The 20,601-nt window shown below is 48.7% G+C and overlaps 1 protein-coding gene across 1 annotated transcript in view; it reads left to right on the forward strand.

Annotated features, from left to right (window-relative positions):
• LOC139230294 (vesicular glutamate transporter 1-like) overlaps window positions 1-20,601 on the forward strand; it is a 98,520-nt gene that overhangs the window by 32,654 nt on the left and 45,265 nt on the right. Inside the window, exons 3-4 of the mRNA XM_070862122.1 lie at window positions 11,027-11,279; window positions 19,876-19,994. Of these exons, the coding sequence (XP_070718223.1) occupies window positions 11,027-11,279; window positions 19,876-19,994 (372 nt within the window). The remainder of the gene's footprint in view (window positions 1-11,026; window positions 11,280-19,875; window positions 19,995-20,601) is intronic.

The raw sequence follows: 20,601 nt of genomic DNA on the forward strand, positions 1-20,601 counted from the left end.
GAGCATCGGAACAGGACTAGGCCATTCAGCCCCTCGAGCCCGTTCCGCCATCAATGAGATCATGGCTGATCTGTGACCTAACTCCCTAAACACGCCTTTGGACCATATCCCTTAACACCTTTGGTTAACAAAAATCTCAGATTTACAATTAACAATTGATCGAACATCAACTGCCGTTTGCAGAAGAGAGTTCCAAACCTCTACCACCCTCCGTGTGTAGAAGTGTTTCCTAACTTCCTGAAAGGTCTGGCTCTAATTTTTAAATTATGCCCCCTAGCCCTAGACTCCCCAATCAACAGAATAGTCTCTCTCTATCTACCCTATCTGTTAATATCTTGAAAACTTTGATCAAATTACCACGTAACCTTCTAAATTCCAGGGAATACAACCCTAGTTTGTGTAATTTGATAGAGTGATGAAGTGTATCTGTGATCTCTTTGAATTACGTTGACATAATGGATATGTGAAATGACCCTGGAAGAGGACAGTTACATAGAACTCCAGGGTAGTTTCACAACTTAAAATGATGCAGTGATGATCTCACGGGGTGATTAGGTCTATGTCCAAATATAGGCATCTCTGCTACGGTAAAAATATTTGGTTCTTCACCAGTGATTTTTTTCTGAAAGGATAATGCCTCGCCCCCTCAGAGTCTCATGCTCCTTATGCTGAGCTCTGCTGCCTTATGGCCATAACTGTCCAAAACAGATACATTAGTCGCACAAAACAATGCTGGTACTGTATGCACCTGTGAGTATGCTCACGGGTTTGTAGAGCTGTTGCATTGTGAGTGGCATAGCCAGTCACGTGATGGTCACAAGACTTAATGAAGCCCCAGTCAGTTGGGTTTAGGTCAGCCATGATGAGGTATGCAGTTGTGAGCCCAGTGGATGAAAGTGGTGTCCTTGTACACGAATCACTGAAAGTTGACATGCAGGTACAGCAAGCAATTAAGAAAGCAAATGATATGTTGGCCTTTATTACAAGAGGATTTGAGTATAAGAGTAAAGACATCTTATTGCAATTGTATAGGCCCTGGTGAGACAACACCTGGAGTATTGTGTGCAGTTTTGGGCTCCTTACCGAAGGAAGGATATACTTGCTATTGAGGGAGTGCAACAAAGGTTCACCAGACTGATCCCTGGGATGGGGGGGATTGTCTTGTGATGAGAGATTGAGTAGACTAGGCCTATATTCTCTAGAGTTTAGAAGAATGAGAGGTGCATGAAACACAAAAAGTTAGTATGCAGGTACAGCAAATAATCAGGAAGGCAAATGGAATGTTGGCCTTTATTGCAAGGGGGATAGAATATAAAATCAGAGAAGTCCTGCTACAACTGTACAGGGTATTGGTGAGGCCACACCTAGAGTACTGCGTACAGTTTTGGCCTCTGTATTTAAGGAAGGATTGGAGGCTGTTCAGAGGTTCACAATGTTGATTCCGGAGACGAGGGGCTTGACTTATGAAGATAGGTTGAGTATGTTGGGTCTCTACTCATTGGAGTTCAGAAGAATAAGAGGTGATCTTATCAAAGCATATAAGATAATGAGGGGGCTCGACAAGGTGGATGCAGAGAGTATATTTCCACTCATAGGGGAAACTAAAACTAGGGGGCATAGTCTCAGAATAAGGAGCTGCCCATTTAAAACTGAAATGAGGAGAAATTTCTTCTCTCAAAGGGTTGTAAATCTGTGGACTTCTCTGCCCCAGAGAGCTGTGGAGGCTGGGTCATTGAATATATTTAAGGCGGAGATAGACAGATTTTTGATCGATGTTCTTATGGTCTTATTGAAACATACAAAATTTTTACAGGTCTTGACAAGGTAGATGCAGGGAGGATGTTTCCCCTGGGCTGGGGAGTCTAGAACCAGGGGTCACAGTCTCAGAATAAGGGGTCGACCATTTAGGACTGAGATGTGGAGGAATTCCTTCACTCAGAGGGTGGTGAATCTTTGGAATTCTCTACCCCATAGGGCTGTGGAGGCTCAGTCTTTGAGTATATTCAAGACGGAGATTGATAGATTTTTGAATATTAAGGGCTATGGGGACAGTGCAGGAAAGTGGAGTTGAGGTAGAAGATCAGCCACAATCTCATTGAATGGTGGAGCAGGCTCAAGGGGCCGAATGGCCTACTCCTGCTCCTAATTCTAATGTTCTTATATTCTTATGCAATTGTGAGCCCAGTGGATGAACTGGTAATGTGCAGTGTGATTGTAAAACCTTTGCTAATAAACCAACCAGTTCTTAATAACAATGTGTTGTTAGGAATTCTTAAGCAAAGAATCCATGAAGCAAATACATTACTCCCTCTAACATGGCTGGAGGATTTGGGGTGTAGAACAGGTGTTCACCCTTGCTGGACTTGTAACTCACGGGTACACGTTTGTGACATTGGTGTTTGACAAGATTAATAATTATCTGTCTTTGTTTGGTAAGATACACCCCTTAAACATTGTGGCAGTTGTGCCAGATGCAGAGTGAATGCTCAGAAAGCTACAGTGTCATTCGTACCAATCGGGTAGCTCCACTACTGCAAAGATACGCCCACCCAACACGCTTTACCGCCCACTCCCACTCTGATCTCTCCGTCCTCAGCCTCCTACACTGTTCCAGTGAAGCTCAACGCAAGCTCGAGAAACAGCACCTCATCTTTCGATTCAGCACTTTACAGCCTTCTGGACTCAACATCGAGTTCAACAATTTCAGAGTGTAACCGCCCCCATATTGTTTTCCCTTTTATTTTTTACAAAACCCCTCCCCCATTTTTTTCTCCTTCCCACGGCGGTTGGTGATGATTCCGCCATTCACACCCTCTCTAGACGCATCTTTTGTTTCTTAGCTTGTCCCATTACCATCTCATTTTTGCCCATTGCCCCTTTTGTCTCTCTAATCTCTCCTGCCTTCCACCCGATCATAGACCTTCCCTTTTGTTCTTTCCTCCCCTCCCCCTTTCCCTGCACCTGCACTTCCTGAAGAACCTGTTATATCACGAACTTTCCCAGTTCTGACGAAGGGTCATCGACCCGAAACGTTAACTCTGTTTCTCTCTCCACAGATGCTGCCCGACCCGCTGGGATTTCCAGCATTTTCTGTTTTTATTTCAGATCCCAGAATCCGCAGTATTTTGCTTTTGTGTGCTTTACACTGGGATTTGTTTTTGAGGGCGTGCTCCTCCCATATTATCGGATTCGAATTCGCAAACCTCTTGCCAATGACTCAGAATCTGCAATGGATCAAACCCCTTCCCATTCACTCCCACTGTTTACATTCTAATGGAGCAACCCTTTCCCATTTACTCCCACTGTTACATTCCAATGGAACAACCCTTTCCTATTCACTCCCACTGTTACATTCCAAAGAACCAAACTCCTTCCCATTCACTCCCACTGTTACATTCCAATGGACCAAACTCCTTCCCATTTACTCCCACTGTTACATTCTAATGGACCAACCCTTTCCCATTCACTCCCGCTGTTACATTCTAATGGACCCAAACTCCTTCCCATTCACTCCCACTGTTACATTCCAAAGAACCAAACTCCTTCCCATTCACTCCCACTGTTACATTCTAATGGACCAACCCCTTCCCATTCATTCCCACTGTATTGCATTCCAATGGACCCAAACCCCTTCCCATTCACTCCCACTGTTACATTCCAATGGACCAAACACCTTCCCATTCATTCCCACTGGATTGCTTTTCAATTCTAAAGTGGGTGCACGAACAGAGAGACCTCTGGGTGCATGTACATAAATCGTTGAAGGTGGCAGGGCAGGTTGCGAAAGCGGTTAAAAAAGCATATGGGATCCTGGGCTTCATAAATAGAGGCATAGAGTACAAAAGCAAGAAAGTTATCATGAACCTCTATCTGATAATACTGCCGTGAAGCACCTTGGGACATTTCACTATGGTAAAGGTGCTATATAAATATACGTTCTTGTTGTTTAAAACACTGGTTCACCCTCAACTGGAGTATTGTGTCCAATTCTGGGCAACCACACTTTAGGAAGGATGTGAAGGCCTTAGCGAGGGAGCAGAAACAATTTATAAGAATGGCTCCAGGGATGAGGGACTTCAGTGACGTGGATATACTGGAGAAGCTGGGGTTGTTCTCCTCGGAGCAGAGAAGGTCGAGAGGAGATTTGATCGAGGTGTTCAAAATCATGAGGGGTCTGGACAGAGTAGATAGGGAGAAACTGTTCCCATTGGTGGAAGGGTCGAGAACCAGAGGGACACAGATTTAAGGCGATTAGTAGAAGAATCAAAGGTAATGGGACTGGCTGAAGAGAGCCGGCACGGGCTCGACGGGCCGAATGGCCTCTTTCTGTGCTGCAACTATTCTATGATTCTACGGCCTGTACAGCATCAGCGATTCATTGCCAAATGGTGTTGAGAGGCAGCCCGATCATCCGGAAATCAGACTGTGTTCCAGTTTATAATAAAAACAGAAAATTCTGGAAATCCCAGCGGGTCAGGCAGTCTCTGTGGAGAGAGAAACAGAGTTAACGTTTCAGGTCGATGACCCTTTCGTCAGAAGTGACGAATGTTCGAATAGAACGGATTCTTCAGCACTGAAAGGGGGAGGGGAGGAAAGAACAAAAGGGAAGGTCTGTGATAGGGTGGAAGACAGGAGAGATTAGAGAGACACAAGGGATGTTGGGCCGACTTGCGATGGTGATGGCAGCAGTTAGAAAAAGGTTAGTCTTGATAGGGTGTGAATGGCGGAATGATTAGCAGATGCCACTGGAAACAGAGAGAGAAAAAAAAATATTTAAGATCTGGGTAGGGGTTAAAAGAAAAGTTGGAATGGGAGGACAATAGGGGCAGGGGTTACGGTCTGAAATTGTTCAACTCGATGTTGAGTCCAGAAGGCTGTAAAGTGCCTAAACGAAAGATGAGGCGCTGTTCCTCGAGCTTGCGTTGAGCTTCGTTGGAACAGTGTAGGAGGCCGAGGACGGAGAGGTCGGAGTGGGAGTGGGAGCGGGGAATTAAAGCGACAGGCGACCGGAAGCTCGGGGGGTCACGCTTACAGACTGAACGGAGGTGTTCCCCAAAGCGGTCACCCCAATCTACGCTTGGTCTCCCCAGTGTAGAGGGGACCACATCGTGAGCAGCGAATACAGTATATTAAATAAAGCAGTACAAGTAAATTGCTGTTTCACCTGGAAGGAGTGTTTGGGGCCTTGGACAGTGGGAAGGGAGGGGGTACAAGGGCAGGTGTTGCATCTCCCGCGGCTGCACGGGAAGGTGCCGTGGGAAGGGGAGGGGGGTGCTGGGGGTGACTGCGGAATGGACCAGGGTGTCGTGGAGGGAGCGGTCCCTTCGGAACGCTGAGAGGGGAGGGGAGGGGAGGGGATGATGTGATTGGTGGTGGGATCACGCTGGAGGTGACAGAAATGGCGGAGGGTGATCCGTTGAACGTGGATTGCTCCAGTGTATTCTCTTGGCTTTCTTTAGCCGCAGTTGCTGAATCAACGGTTAGGTGGGCCGTGCTGCGCTGTAAGTATTTAGCAGGTGGATATTTTTATCTGCAGTCTCACCAAAGCCTTGATCCATCCTTAATCCTGATTAAGGCCCGGCGTGTCTTTGCAAAGCAGTCTTGCATTTATCAAGATTGATTATTCCTGCCATAAATAGATTCCGCTCGGAGTTTACTCTGGGCTCCAGCTGAAACCGGTTGTTCTCGTGACATTAATAGCACGTTGAAACTGTGCTTCACTTTGTCCTCACCTCTCGCCTGATCCTAACCGCCAATGTTATGGATTGCAAACTATTGTTAAGCAAACTGATTTGAACTCCTCGGTGACCTCTAAAAGAAAGAAGACTGGTGGGAGGCGGGGGTAGGGGGGGCGATATATTCTTTACGACATCACCAACAAACACAACACAAGATGGCTCCAATACATCATGTGACCTTTATTGTATTTACAGCAGCAGTTGCATTATCACAGTAGCCCACTAGGGCAGCTCTATATTACAGCAGGGTGCGAGATTTAGTGTTGGCCGTGGCTTAGTGGGCAGCACTCTCGCCTCTGAGTCAGAAGGTCGTCAGTTCAAGTCCCACTCCAGGAACTTGAGAACAAAAATCTAGGCTGATACTCCCAGTGCAGAGCTGAGGGAGTGCCGCACTGTCGGAGGGGCAGTGCTGAGGGAGCGCCGCACTGTCGGAGGTGCCGTCTTTCGGATGTGACATTAAACTGAAGCCCCGTCTGCTCTCTCAGGTGGATGTCAAAGATCCCACGGCCACTACTTTGAAGAAGAGCAGGGGAAGTTATCTCCGGTGTCCCGGGGCCAATATTTATCCCTCAATCAACATAACAAAAACAGATTATCTGGTCATTATCACATTGCTGTGTGTGGGAGCTTGCTGTGTACAAATTGGCTGCCGCGTTTCACACATTACAACAGTGACTACACTCCAACAGTACATTATTGGTTGTAAAGCGCTTTGAGACATCCGGTGATCATGAGAGGCGCTATATAAGTATTTCTTTTTTTTTTTAGCAGAGGTTTTTAAAATAATGAAGGGATTTGATAAGGTAGACGTAGAGAAGGTGTTTCCACTTGTGGGGGAGACCAGAACTAGGGGCCATAAATATAAGACAGTCACTAATAAATCTAATGGGGAATTCAGGAGAAACTTCTTTACCCAGAGAGTGGTGAGAATGTGGAACTCGTTGCCACAGGGAGTGGTTGAGGCGAATAGTATCGATCTATTTAAGGGGAAGCTGGATAAACACGATGGAGAAAGGAATAGAAGGATGTGGCGATGGGGTTGGTTGAAGCAGAATGGGAGGAAGCTCGAGTGGAGCATAAACACCGACATGGACCAGCCGGGTCTAATGTCCTGTTTCTGTGCCTTACATTCTGTGTAATTCTACGTAAACCCGAGGTGATCCTAAACTCAGCTGTCCATGTCCCGGTTAAGCAACGCCTCGATTTCAAAATTCTCATCCTTATTTTCAAATCCCTCCATGGCCCTCGCCCCTCCCTATCTCTGTAATCTCCTCCAGCCCCACAACCCCCCCGAGATGTCTGCACTCCTCTAATTCTGCCCACTTGAGCATCCCTGATTATAATCGCTCCTCCATCGGTGGCCGTGCCTTCTGTTGCCTGGGCCCTAAGCTGTGGAACTCCCTCCCTAAACCTCTCTACCTCTCTACTTCTCTTTCCTCCTTCAAGACGCTCCTTAAAACCCACCACCTGCGTTAATTTCTCTTTATGCAGCTTGGTGGCAAACCTTTTATCTCATAATCGCTCCTATGAAGCGCCTTGGGACATTTCACTACGTTAAGGGAGCTATATAAATACAAGTTGTCATTGTTGTAAAATTCATTCCCAGAAGGTTTGATTCCCTGGTCTGTGCGGAGTAATCTGGGTAACAGTTCAGGTCCTAGAATCTCTGCCCCCATACCTCACGCCCAAACTCTTTGTTCCTCTGACTCTGGACCTTTGGGCATCATCCGCTCCCCTTGCCCACCATTGGTGGCCTTGCCATTCGACCCATCGTGTCTGTGCCGGGTCTTTGGATCCAATTAGTCCCACTCCTCCTGCCTCTCCACCCGTCCCCTTCCCCGCCCCCCCACCCCCCGCACCCGCTCCGCTCTTTCCCCATAGCCCTGCAAATTTTTCTCTTTCAAGTATTGATCCAATTCCCTTCTGAAAGTTACTATTGAATCTGCTCCCACCGCCCTTTCAGGCAGCGCGTTCCAGATCACAACAACTCGCTGCGTAAAAATAAAACAATTCCTCCCATCTCCCCCTCTGGTTCTTTTCTCAATTACCTTCAATCTGTGTCCTCTGGTTACTGACCCGCCTGCCACTGGGAACGGCTTCTCCCTAGTTACTGTATTAAAATCCCTCATCATTTTGCACACCTCTATTATATCTCCCTTTAAACTTCTCTGCTCGAAGGAAGACAATCCCATTTCCCCCAGTCTCTCCAGTCCCTCATCCCTTCCAATAAATCTTCTACGCAGCATCACCAAGACCTTGACATCCTTCGTAAGTGCGGTGCCCAGAATGCTAAGCAGAGCAGGTCTCCCGTCGTCCTGGTTAACCCTTGCCACTGGACCAAGACCGAGCTCTGTCAAGCCCGTGTGGTGGCTGGTGTGCAATGGTCACCCCACCTTAAAAAAATCCACGCACAGGCATCTTCCACCCCTGGGGTTCAGGCCTGGAATATCGGGTCCTCCACTGAAACAGCAGTGAACTCATCCCTTTTGGTGTGGAATCAAGTCATCCTCGTTCGAGGGACTGCCTATGATGATGATGCCCAGAATTGGACACAACACAATAACTTCCTTGCTTTTGCACTCTCTAATTATAAAGCCATTTGCATTTTAATTTAACCAGCTTTATCGACTCATCCTGCCACATTCAATGATTTTTGTACATGAAAAACAAAGAAACACTTGCATTTATATAGCACCTAACACGATCACTGGACATCTCAAAGCACTTTACAGCCAATGAAGTACTTTTTAGAGTATAGTCACTGTTGTAATAAAAACATAACATAAGAAATAGAAGCAGGAGTCGGCCATTCGGCCCCTCGAGCCTGCTCCGCCATTTAATACGATCATGGCTGATCCGATCATGGACTCAGGTCCACTTCCCCGCCCACTCCCCATAACCCCTTATCGGTTAAGAAACTGTCTATCTCTGTCTTAAATTTATTCAATGTCCCAGCTTCCACAGCTCTCTGAGGCAGCGAATTCCACAGATTTACAAGAGAGAAGAAATTTCTCCTCATCTCAGTTTTAAATGGGTGGCCCCTTATTCTAAGATCGTGCCGTCTAGTTCTAGTCTCCCCCATCAGTGGAAACAGCCTCTCTGCATCCACCTTGTCAAGCCCCCTCATAATCTTATATGTTTCGATAAGATCACCTCTCATTCTTCTGAATTCCAATGAGTAGAGGCCCAACCTACTCAACTTTTCCTCAGAAGTCAACCCCTCATCCCCAGAGTCAACCGAGTGAACCTTCTCTGAACTGCCTCCAAAGCAAGTATATCCTTTCGTAAATATGGAAACCAAAACTGCGCGCAGTATTCCAGGTGTGGCCTCACCAATACCCTGTACAACTGTAGAAAGACTTCCCTGCTTTTATACTCCATCCCCTTCGCAATAAAGGCCAAGATACCTTCCTGATCACTTGCTGTACCTGCATACTATCCTTTTGTGTTTCATGCACAAGTACCCCCAGGTCCCGCTGTACTGCGGCACTTTGCAATCTTTCTCCATTTAAATAATAACTTGCTCTTTGATTTTTTTTCTGCCAAAGTGCATGACCCCACACTTTCCAACATTATACTCCATCTGCCAAATTTTTGCCCACTCACTTAGCCTGTCTATGTCCTTTTCCAGATTTTTTGTGTCCTCCTCACACGTGGCTTTTCCTCCCATCTTTGTATCATCAGCAAACTTGCCGACATTACACTCGGTCCCTTCTTCCAAGTCGTTAATATAGATTGTAAATAGTTGGGGTCCCAGCACTGATCCCTGCGGCACCCCACTAGTTACTGGTTACCAACCAGAGAATGAAACATTTATCCCGACTCTCTGTTCTCTGTTAGTTAGCCAATCCTCTATCCATGCTAATATATTACCCCCAACCCCGTGAACTTTTATCTTCTGCAGTAACCTTTTATGTGGCACCTTGTGGGAAACACGGCAGCTAATTTGTTAACGGCAAATAGCAATGTGATAATGACCAGATAATCTGTTTCAATGATGTTGATTGAGGGATAAATATTGGCCCCAGGACACCGGGGGCACTCCCCTGCTCTTCTTTGAAATAGTGCCACAGGACTTTTTACATCCATCTGAGAGAGCAGACGGGACCTCGGTTTGATGTCTCATGTGAAAGACGGCACCTCCGACATTGCAGCACTCCCTCAGCACTGCCCCTCCGACAGTGCAGCACTCCCTCAGCACTGCCCCTCCAACAGTGCAGCACTCCCTCAGTACCGCCCCTCCGACAGTGCAGCACTCCCTCAGCACTGTCCCTCCGACTGTGCGGCACTCCCTCAGCACTGCCCCTCCGACAGTGCAGCACTTCCTCAGTACCGCCCCGCTGACAGTGCAGCACTCCCTCAGCACTGCCCCTCCGACAGTACAGCGCTCCTTCAGTACTGCCCCTCCGACAGTGCGGCACTCCCTCAGCACTGCCCCTGGGGTCACAGTCTAAGGATAAGGGGTAAGCCATTTAGGACCGAGATGAGGAGAAACTTCTTCACTCAGAGAATTGTGAACCTGTGGCATTCTCTACCGCAGAGAGTTGTTGAGACCAGTTCGTTAGATATATTCAAAAGGGAGTTAGATGTGGCCCTTACGACTAAAGGGATCAAGGGGTATAGAGAGAAAGCAGGAATGGGGTATTGAAGTTGCATGATCAGATTGAATGGTGGTGCAGGCTTGAAGGGCTGATTTGCCTACTCCTGCACCTATTTTCTATGTTTTCTATGTTTCCGACAGTGCAGCGCTCCCTCAGTACTGCCCCTCCAACAGTGCAGCGCTCCCTCAGTACTGCCCCTCCGACAGTCCAGCGCTCCCTCAGCACTGCCCCTCCGACAGTGCGGCGCTCCCTCAGCACTGCCCCTCCGACAGTGCGGCGCTCCCTCAGTACTGCCCCTCCAACAGTGTGGTGCTCCCTCAGTACTGCCCCTCCGACAGTGCGGCACTCCCTCGGTACCGCTCCTCCGACAGTGCGGCGCTCCCTCAGTACTGCCCCTCCGACAGTGCAGCGCTCCCTCGGTACTGCCCCTCCAACAGTGCGGCGCTCCCTCAGTACTGCCCCTCTGACAGCACGGCACTCCCTCAGCACTGCACTGGGAGTGTCGGCCTAGATTTATGTGCTCAAGTCCCTGGAGTGAGACTCGAACGCACAAACTTCTGACTCAGAGGCGAGAGTGCTGCCCACGGAGCCCCGGCTGAAACTGGAGCCCCCAGGTCCCTCTGTTCCTGCACCCACCTGTTTTTCCTCTAAAACATTAATGCCCGTGTTCTTTCCCGACCGGCACAGAATCCTCGAGAAGCGGCAGAATGCCGGGGAGACCATCGAGCTGACCGAGGAGGGCCGAGCGGTGGGAGTGCCGGAGAAGCAGAAGCCTATCCTGGATTGCACCTGCTTCGGGCTGCCGAAGCGTTACCTCATCGCCATGATGAGCGGCCTGGGCTTCTGCATCTCCTTCGGGATCCGCTGCAATCTGGGGGTGGCCATTGTCAGCATGGTCAACAACAACACCGTCTACAAGAATGGGAAGCTGGTCATGGAGGTAGGAGGAGGCCGGCTACAGCAACAGCAATGTGCATTTATATAGCGCCTTTTAACGCAGTCAAAACCTCCCATGGCGCTTGACATGGGCGTTATCAAACAAAATTTGACACCGAGCCGCATAAGGAGATAATTAGGACAGGCGACCAAAAGCTGGGTCAAAAAGGTAGGTTTTTAAGGAGCGTCTCGAAGGAGGTGCGAGAGATGGAGAAGGAATTCCAGAGTTTAGGGCCCACAGACAGCGTAAGGTGGTGGAGTGAATGTGGAGCGAATAAAATCAGAGATGCGCAGGGGAACAGAGTTGGAGGAGCGTAGAGATCTCGGGGGGTTGTGGGGCTGGAGGAGATTACAGAGATAGGGAGGGGTGAGGGCCATGGAGGGATTTGTAAACAAGGATGATAATTTTGAAATTGAGGTGTTGCTTAACCGGGAGCCAATGTAGGTCAGTGAGCACAGGGGGTGATGGGTGAGCGGGACTTGGTGCGAGTTAGGACACGGGTCAGCGAGCACAGGGGGTGATGGGTGAGCGGGACTCGGTGCGAGTTAGGACACGGGGCAGCGAGCACAGGGGGTGATGGGTGAGCGGGACTTGGTGCGAGTTAGGACACGGGTCAGCGAGCACAGGGGGTGATGGGTGAGCGGGACTCGGTGCGAGTTAGGACACGGGGCAGCAAGCACAGGGGGTGATGGGTGAGCGGGACTCGGTGCAAGTTAGGACACGGGGCAGCGAGCACAGGGGGTGATGGGTGAGCGGGACTCGGTCAGAGTTAGGACACGGGGCAGAAGAATTTTGGATGAGCTCAAGTTTATGGAGGGCGAAAGGTGGGATACAGGCCAAGAGAGCAATGGAATAGTCAAGCCTAGAGGTAACAAAGGGCTAGTGTTTCAGCAGCGGATGAGCTGAGGCAGGGGTAGAGACGAGTCATGTTACGGAGGTGGAAGAAGGCGGTTTTGGTGATGGGAGAGGATATGAGGTGATGGGGTCAGAAGATCAGCTCAGGGTCACAGAGGACCACAAGGTTACAAACGGTCTGGTACACTGGGATGGGATGCATATTACCCTTGGGTCTATGGAATTCTCTGCCCCAGTGGAGGCTGGGTCATTGAATATATTTAAGAAGGAGAAAGACAGATTTTTGAGCGACAAGGGAATAAAGGGTTATGGGGAGCGGGAAGGGAAGTGGAGCTGAGTCCATGATCAGATCGGCCATGATCTTATTGAATGGCGGAGCAGGCTCGAGGGGCCGTATGGCCTACTCCTGCTCCTATTTCTTATGTTCTTATGTCCTCAATCTGATTGGCTTGTCAAAATAGTCACATTGAATCCCTTCCATATTTCCTTAGAGCAGAGAAGGTTGAGAGGAGATTTGATCGAGGTGTTCAAAATCATGAGGGGTCTGGACAGAGTAGAGAGAGAGAGAGAAACTGTTCCCATTGGTGGAAGGGTGGAGAACCAGAGGACACAGATTTAAGGCGATTGGCAGAAGAACCAAAGACGACACGAGGAAAAATTTTTTTTGCGCAGCGAGTGGTTAGGATCTGGAATGCGCTGCCTGAGAGGGTGCTGGAGGCAGACTCAATCGCGGCTTTCAAAAGGGAGATGGATAAGTACCTGCAGGAAAAAAAATGGCAGGGCAACGGGGAAAGGGCGGGGGGAGTGGGACTGGCTGAGGTGCTCTTGCAGAGAGCCGGCACGGGCTCGACGGGCCGAATGGCCTCCTTCTGTGCTGTAACCGTTCTGTGGTTCCATTCTATGATTTACCGAGATGGGCACAGCTTGTGAGGTACAAAGTGAGAGCAGTTAATGCCGGGGAAATGGAACATTTTCCACTATTTTGATCCTAACTTTGAATCAGTATATGTCACCGCACCCTCCCATTGGCTGATCCCACACATTGTACGTGGATTTGCTTTTCAAACTGCAGCCCCCCCACCTCCCTCCGGCACCCCCCCCCTCACCCACCAAACTTATGGGATCCCCTAGATATTAAACTTCTGTTCATCTGTGAGGCGATATCTGCACCCTTCTGTGCTTATTAATTTAGGACAGGCGGGTGTGTCGATAATTGTGAAGCATCCCTGTGTCAATATTTGCTGACGGTCCCCAGGAATGTGTTAGTATTTACAGGGGGGGGTCCCCGGGAGTCTGTCAGTATTTACAGGGGGGGTCCCCCGGAGTGTGTCAGTATTTACAGGGGTTCTCCGGGAGTGTGTCATAATTTACAGGGGGGTCCCCGGGAATGTGTCAGTATTTATTGGGGTTCCACGGGAGTGTGCCAGTATTTACAGGGAGTCCCCGGAAGTGTGTCAGTATTTACAGGGGGCCTCCGGGGGTGTGCTAGTATTTACAAGGGGTCCCCGGGAGTGTGCCAGTATTTACAAGGGTCGCTGGCAGTGTGTCAGTATTTAAAAGGGGGTCCCCGGGAGTGTGTCAGTATTTACAAGGGGGTCCCCGGGAGTGTGTCAGTATTTACAGAGGGTTGCTGGGAGTGTGTCAGTATTTACTGAGGTTCCCCGGGAGTGTGTCAATATTTACAGGGGTCCCCGTGAGTGTGTCAGCATTTACAGGGGCTCCCCGGGAGTGTGTCAGTATTTACAGGGGTCCCCGTGAGTGTGTCAGTATTTACAGGGGCTCCCCGGGAGTGTGTCAGTATTTACAGGGGGTCCCCGGGAGTGTGTCAGTATTTACAGGGGTCGCTGGGAATGTGTCAGTATTTCCAGGGGTCCCCGGGAGTGTGTCAGTATTTACAGGGGTCGTTGGGAGTGTGTCAGTATTTGCAGGGGCTCCCCGGGAGTGTGTCAGTATTTGCAGGGGCTCCCCGGGAGTGTGTCAATATTTACAGGGGTCCCCGGGAGTGTGTCAGTATTTCCAGGGGTCCCCGGGAGTGTGTCAGTATTTACAGGGGTCGTTGGGAGTGTGTCAGTACTTGCAAGGGCTCCCCGGGAGTGTGTCAATATTTACAGGGGTCCCTGGGAGTATGTCAGTATTTCCAGGGGTCCCCGGGAGTGTGCCAGTATTTACAGGGGATCCCCGGGAGTGTGTCAGTATTTACAGGGGTTACTGGGAGTGTGCCAGTATTTACAGGGGATCCCCGGGAGTGTGTCAGTATTTACAGGGGATCCCCGGGAGTGTGTCAGTATTTACAGGGGGGTCCCTGGAGTGTGTCAGTATTTACAGGGGTTACTGGGAGTGTGCCAGTATTTACTGGGGGTCGTTGGGAGTGTGTCAGTATTTACAGGGGGGTCCCTGGAGTGTGTCAGTATTTACAGGGGTTACTGGGAGTGTGCCAGTATTTACAGGGGATCCCCGGGAGTGTGTCAGTATTTACAGGGGGTCCCCGGGATTGTGCCAGTATTTACAGGGGATTCCCGGGAGTGTGTCAGTATTTACAGGGGGTCATTGGGAGTGTGCCAGTATTTACTGGGGGTCGCTGGGAGTGTGCCAGTATTTACAGGGGGTCCCAGGAGTGTGCCAGTATTTACAGGGGTTGCTAGGAGTGTGCCAGTATTTACAGGGGGGTCCCAGGTGTGTGCCAGTATTTACAGGGGGGTCCCAGGAGTGTGCCAGTATTTACTGGGGGTCGCTAGGAGTGTGCCAGTATTTACTGGGGGTCGCTGGGAGTGTGCCAGTATTTACAGGGGGGTCCCAGGAGTGTGCCAGTATTTACAGGGGTCCCCGGGAGTGTGCCAGTATTTGAAGGCGATCGCTGGGACTGTAACACGATTTTAAGTGGGTCCCTGCACTAAGGTTTGGAAATCCCTGTTTAACATTGATTGTTGAAAATGTAGCACACAGAAGGAGGCCATTCGGCCCGTCGAGCCTGTGCAGGTTCTTTGAAAGGGCAGTCGTGCTCAGTCCCACACCCCCGCTAATGGTTCCACAATCATAGAATCATAGAAGTTTACTGCACAGAAGGAGGCCATTCGGCCCATCGTGTCCACGCCGGCCGACAAAGGGCCACCCAGCCTACTCCCACTTTCCAGCTCTCGGTCCGTAGCCCTGTAGGTTACGGCACTTCAAGTGCACATCCAGGTACTTTTTAAATGTGATGAGGGTTTCTGCCTCTACCACCCTTTCAGGCAGTGAGTTCCAGACCCCCACCACCCTCTGGGGGATAACATTCCCCTCAAAACCCCTCTAAACCTCCAATCAATTAATTTAAATCTATGCCCCCTTTTTGACCCCTCTGCTTAGGGAAATATGTCTTTCCTATCCACTCTATCCAGGCCCCTCATAATTTTATACACTTCAATTAGGTCTCCCCTCAGTCTCCTCTGTTCCAAAGAAAACAGACCCAGCATTTCCAATCTTTGCTCGTAGCTAAAATTCTCCAGTCCTGGCAGCATCCTCGTAAATCTCCTCTATACCCTCTCTTGTGCAATCATACCTTTCCTGTAATGTGGTGACCAGAACTGCATGCAGTACTCTAGCTGTGGCCTAACTAGTGTTTATACAGTTCAAGCATAACCTCCCTGCTCTTATATTCTATGCCTCGGCCAATAAAGGCAAGTATCCCGTATGCCTTCTTAACTACCTTATCTACCTGGCCTGCTACCTTCAGGGATCTGTGGACCTGCACTCCAAGGTCTTTCTGTTCCTCTCCACGTCTCAGTGTCCTACCATTTATTGTGTATTCCCTTGCCTTGTCAGCCCTCCTCAAATGCATTACCTCACACATTACCTTAAATGCATAACTTCTCCGGATTGAGTTCCATTTGCCACTGTTCTGCTCACCTCATTAATCCATTGACATCTTCCTGCAGTCTACAGCTTTCTTCTTCATTATCAACCACACAAACGTCTTAATACTCCCTAAATTCAAGTCTAAATCATTGATTATATACCACAAAAACCAAAGTGCTGAGCCCTGTGGAACCCCACTGGAAACAGCCTTCCAGTTACAAAAAAATACCCATCAACCATTACCCTTTGCTTCCTGCCTCTGAGCCAATTTTGGATCCAACTTGCCACTTTGTCCTGGACCCCATGGGCATTGACTTTCGTGACCCGTCTGCCATGTGGGAGCTTATCAAAAGCCTTGCTAAAATCCATATAGACTGCATCAAACGCACTACCCTCATCGACCCTCCTTGTTACCGCCTCAAAAAATTCCATCAAGTTAGTCAGACACGACCTTCCCTTAGCAAATCCATGCCGACTGTCCTTGATTAATCCATGTCTTTCTAAATGAAGATTTATCCTGTCCCTCAGAATTTTTTTCCAATAATTTTCCCACCACCGAATATAAGCAAATCTCAATTGTCTCCGGGAAAGATTTATTTTTTCATTAATGTCTGACGCTGTCACTGGTGCAATTTATTGGAGCAATTCTTTGCTGAAAATACCTCTGATGGCTTCATTCATTCATGTGCTGGGTTTTGCCTTGTTGAATCCAAGTGACTCTGCAATTTTCTTTCGCCTAAGGCAACTTCACAGAAGCAGCAAGGTGCCTGAATAAGCTGCCGAGAATAGGTGGTGCTAATGTGCAAACTCTCAATTGAGAGGTATTTCCTCAGGAGAGATGTGCACAGGCTATTAGTTATACAGAGAGAGACAGGAAACTAGGAAAACTGGGATTATTCTCCTTCAAACAGAGAAGGAAGGAAGGAAGGAAGGAAGAAAGAAAGAAAGAAAGAAAGAAAGAAAGAAAGGAAGGAAGGAAGGAAGGAAGGAAGGAAGGAAGAAAGACAGACTTGCATTTATATAGCGCCTTTCACAACCACCGGACGTCTCAGAGCACATTTACAGCCAATGGGGTATGCTTGGAGTGTAGTCACTGTTATGATATAGGGAATGTAAGCAGGTTATGGGTCAGTAACTACAGATTTAAGGTAATTGGCAAAAGGACCAGAGGGGAGATGAACAATGTTCCCTCTAATTTTTTTTTTGCGCGTGGTCCCTTTAAATTTGTTGCGCGGCATCTTCCAGCGCCGTTAAACGCCCCACTGCGCCTGCACGGGATCTCCCGATTGATGCACGGCCGCATGCCCGCGCACCTTCGGGGTAACATTGGCGACGAGGGCAATTGTTTTTTACGCAGCCATTTGTTGCGATCGGGAACGCGCTGCCTGAAAGTACGGTGACGGTAGATTCAGGCGTAACTTTCAAAGGGGGAATTCGATAAATCTTTGAAAAGTGATAAATTGCAGGACCGTGGGGAAAGAGCGGGGAGTGGGACTAATCGGATCGCTCTTTCAAAGAGCCGACACAGGCACGATGGGCCGAATAGTCTTCTTCTGTGCTGTATGATCCTATGAGACTCATCCCATCAAAACTTTAGACGGGATCACTGAGAAAAGTAGAAGCAGCCACGAGGATACCCACGGTGGCAAAATCATCCGTGGACAGAGAGCTGCACTCCTGTCCCAAGCCTTTCCACAATTGGAGGGTTGAAAGGCATCATTAAATATCCTGGCCCCCACTGGTGAAAGGTCAGTGTGTTAACCTACTCAACCAACCAGTCCCCTCTCATCAGATACCCAGCTAATGTTCCCGCATCACATCAGGATATCCCACAGCCCGTTACAGCCATTGAAGTACTTTTTGAACTGCAGTCACATAGAAACATAGAAACATAGAAAATAGGAGCAGGAGTAGGCCATTCGGCCCTTTGAGCCTGCACCGCCATTCAATAAGATCATGGCCGATCATTCACCTCAGTACGCCTTTCCTGCTTTCTCTCCATACCCCTTGATCCCTTTAGCCGTAAGGGCCATATCCAACTCCCTCTTGAATATATCTAAAAAATTGGCATCACCAACTCTCTGCGGTAGAGAATTCCACAGGTTAACAACTCTCTGAGTGAAGAAGTTTCTTCTGATCTCAGCCCTAAATGGCTTACTCCTTATCCTTAGACTGTGACCGCTGGTTCTCGACTCCCCCAACATTAGGAACATTCTTCCTGCATCTAACCTGTCCAGTCCCGACAGAATTTTATATGTTTCTATGAGATCCCCTCTCATTCTTCTAAATTCCAATGAATACAGGTCCAGTCAATCCAGTCTCTCCTCATATGTCAGTCCTGTCAGTCTGGTGAACCTTCGCTGCACTCCCTCAATAGCAAGAATGTCCTTCCTCAGATTAGGAGACCAAAACTGTACACAATATTCCAGGTGTGGCCTCACCAAGGCCCTGTACAACTGTAGTAAGACCTCCCTGCTCCTATACTCAAATCCCCTAGCTATGAGGGCCAAGATGCCATTTGCCTTCTTCACCACCTGCTGTACCTGCATGCCAACCTTCAATGACTAATGTATCATGACACCCAGGTCTCATTGCACCCACCCCTTTCCTAATCTGCCGCCATACAGATAATATTCTGCCTTCATGTTTTTGCCCCCAAAGTGGATAACCTCACATTTATCTGCCATTCATTTGCCCACTCACCTAACCTGTCCAAGTCACCCTGCAGCCTCTTAGCATCCTCCCCACAGCTCACACCGCCACCCAGCTTAGTGTCATCTGCAAACTTGGAGATATTACTCTCAATTCCTTTATCTAATTCATTAATGTGTATTGTAAAGAGCTGGGGTCCCAGCACTGAGCCCTGCGGCACTCCACTGGTCACTGCCTGCCATTCTGAAAAGGACCCGTTTATCCCGACTCTCTGCTTCCTGTCTGCCAACCAGTTCTCTATCCACGTCAATCCCAATACCATGTGCTTTAATTTTAACACAAATCTCTTGTGTGGGACCTTGTCAAAAACCTTTTGAAAGTCCAAATACACCACATCCACTGGTTCTCCCTTGTCCACTTTACTAGTTACATCCTCAAAAAATTCTAGAAGATTTGTCAAGCATGATCTCCCTTTCATAAATCCATGCTGACTTGGACTAATCCTGTCACTGCTTTCCAAATGCGCTGCTATTTCATCTTTAATAATTAATTCCAACATTTTCCCCACTACTGATGTCAGGCTGACCGGTCTATAATTCCCCGTTTTTTCTCTCCCTCCTTTTTTAAAAAGTGGTGTTATATTAACTACCCACCAGTCCATAGGAACTGATCCAGAGTCGATAGACTGTTGGAAAATGATCACCAATGCATCCACTATTTCTAGGGACACTTCCTTAAGTACTCTGGGATGCAGAGTATCGGGCCCTGGGGATTTATCAGTCTTCAATCCCATCAATTTTCCCAAAACAATTTCCTGACTAATAAGGATTTCCTTCAGTTCCTGCTGTGAGGTAGGAAACGCGGTGGCCAATTTGCGCACAGCAAGCTCCCACAAACAGCAACACGACAATAACCAGATCATCTGTTTTGAGTGATGTTGGTTAAGGGATAAAATATTGGCCCCCAGGACACCTTCAAAATAGTGCCATGGGATCTTTTACGTCCACCCGAGAGACGGGGCAGACGGGGCCTCGGTTTAACATCTCATCTGAAAGGCGGCACCTCCGACAGTGCGGCGCTCCCTCAGTACTGCACTGGGAGTGTCAGCATGGATCATGCGCTCAAGTCCCTGGAGTGGGGACTTGAACCCACGACCTTCTACCTGAGAAGTGAGGGTGCTACCCACTGAGCCACAGCTGGCACCTTCGAAAAGGGGGCATTAAAAAAAGGTCCTAATCCATTTTCTACTTTTTTTCCCCAGAAAGCTCTCTTTAACTGGGACCCGGAAACGGTGGGAATGATTCACGGATCGTTCTTCTGGGGGTACATTGTTACTCAAATCCCAGGTGGCTACATATCCCAGAAATTTGCTGCCAACAGGTAAGAGCTTTTCCAGCGGACAGTTACTCCGGCCTCTCTCAGGTGCGTGGTGCATGAACGGCATTCTCAACACCTCTCCCTGTGCAGCTCCAGAACCTGCAATTATATAGCGCCTTTAACGTACTTAAAAGCCCCAAGGCGCTTCACAAGAGCACAATCAGAAAACAAAATTAACACCAAGACAAAGAAGGAGACATTAGGACAGGGGGACCAAACAGGTAGGTTTTCAGGAACATCTCAAAGAAGGAGAGAGAGGCAGAGCGAATTCCAGAGCTCAGGACCCAGGCAGCTGAAGGCACGGCCACCGATGGTGGGGGGAAGGAAGTCACAGATGCACAAGGGGCTAGAATTGGAGGAGTGCAGCAATCTTGGAGGAATATAGGGCTGGAGGAGGTTACAGACATAGGGAGGGGCAACGCCATTTATTTATTCACAGGATGTGGGAATTCGAGCATTTATTGCCCATCCCTTTTAAGAACATAAGAACATAAGAATTAGGAACAGGAGTAGGCCATCTAGCCCCTCGAGCCTGCTCCGCCATTCAATATGATCATGGCTGATCTGGCCGTGGACTCAGCTCCACTTACCCGCCCGCTCCCCGTAACCC

Source organism: Pristiophorus japonicus, chromosome 19 (genome assembly GCF_044704955.1).
Source record: "Pristiophorus japonicus isolate sPriJap1 chromosome 19, sPriJap1.hap1, whole genome shotgun sequence".
Lineage (NCBI taxonomy): Eukaryota > Metazoa > Chordata > Chondrichthyes > Pristiophoridae > Pristiophorus > Pristiophorus japonicus.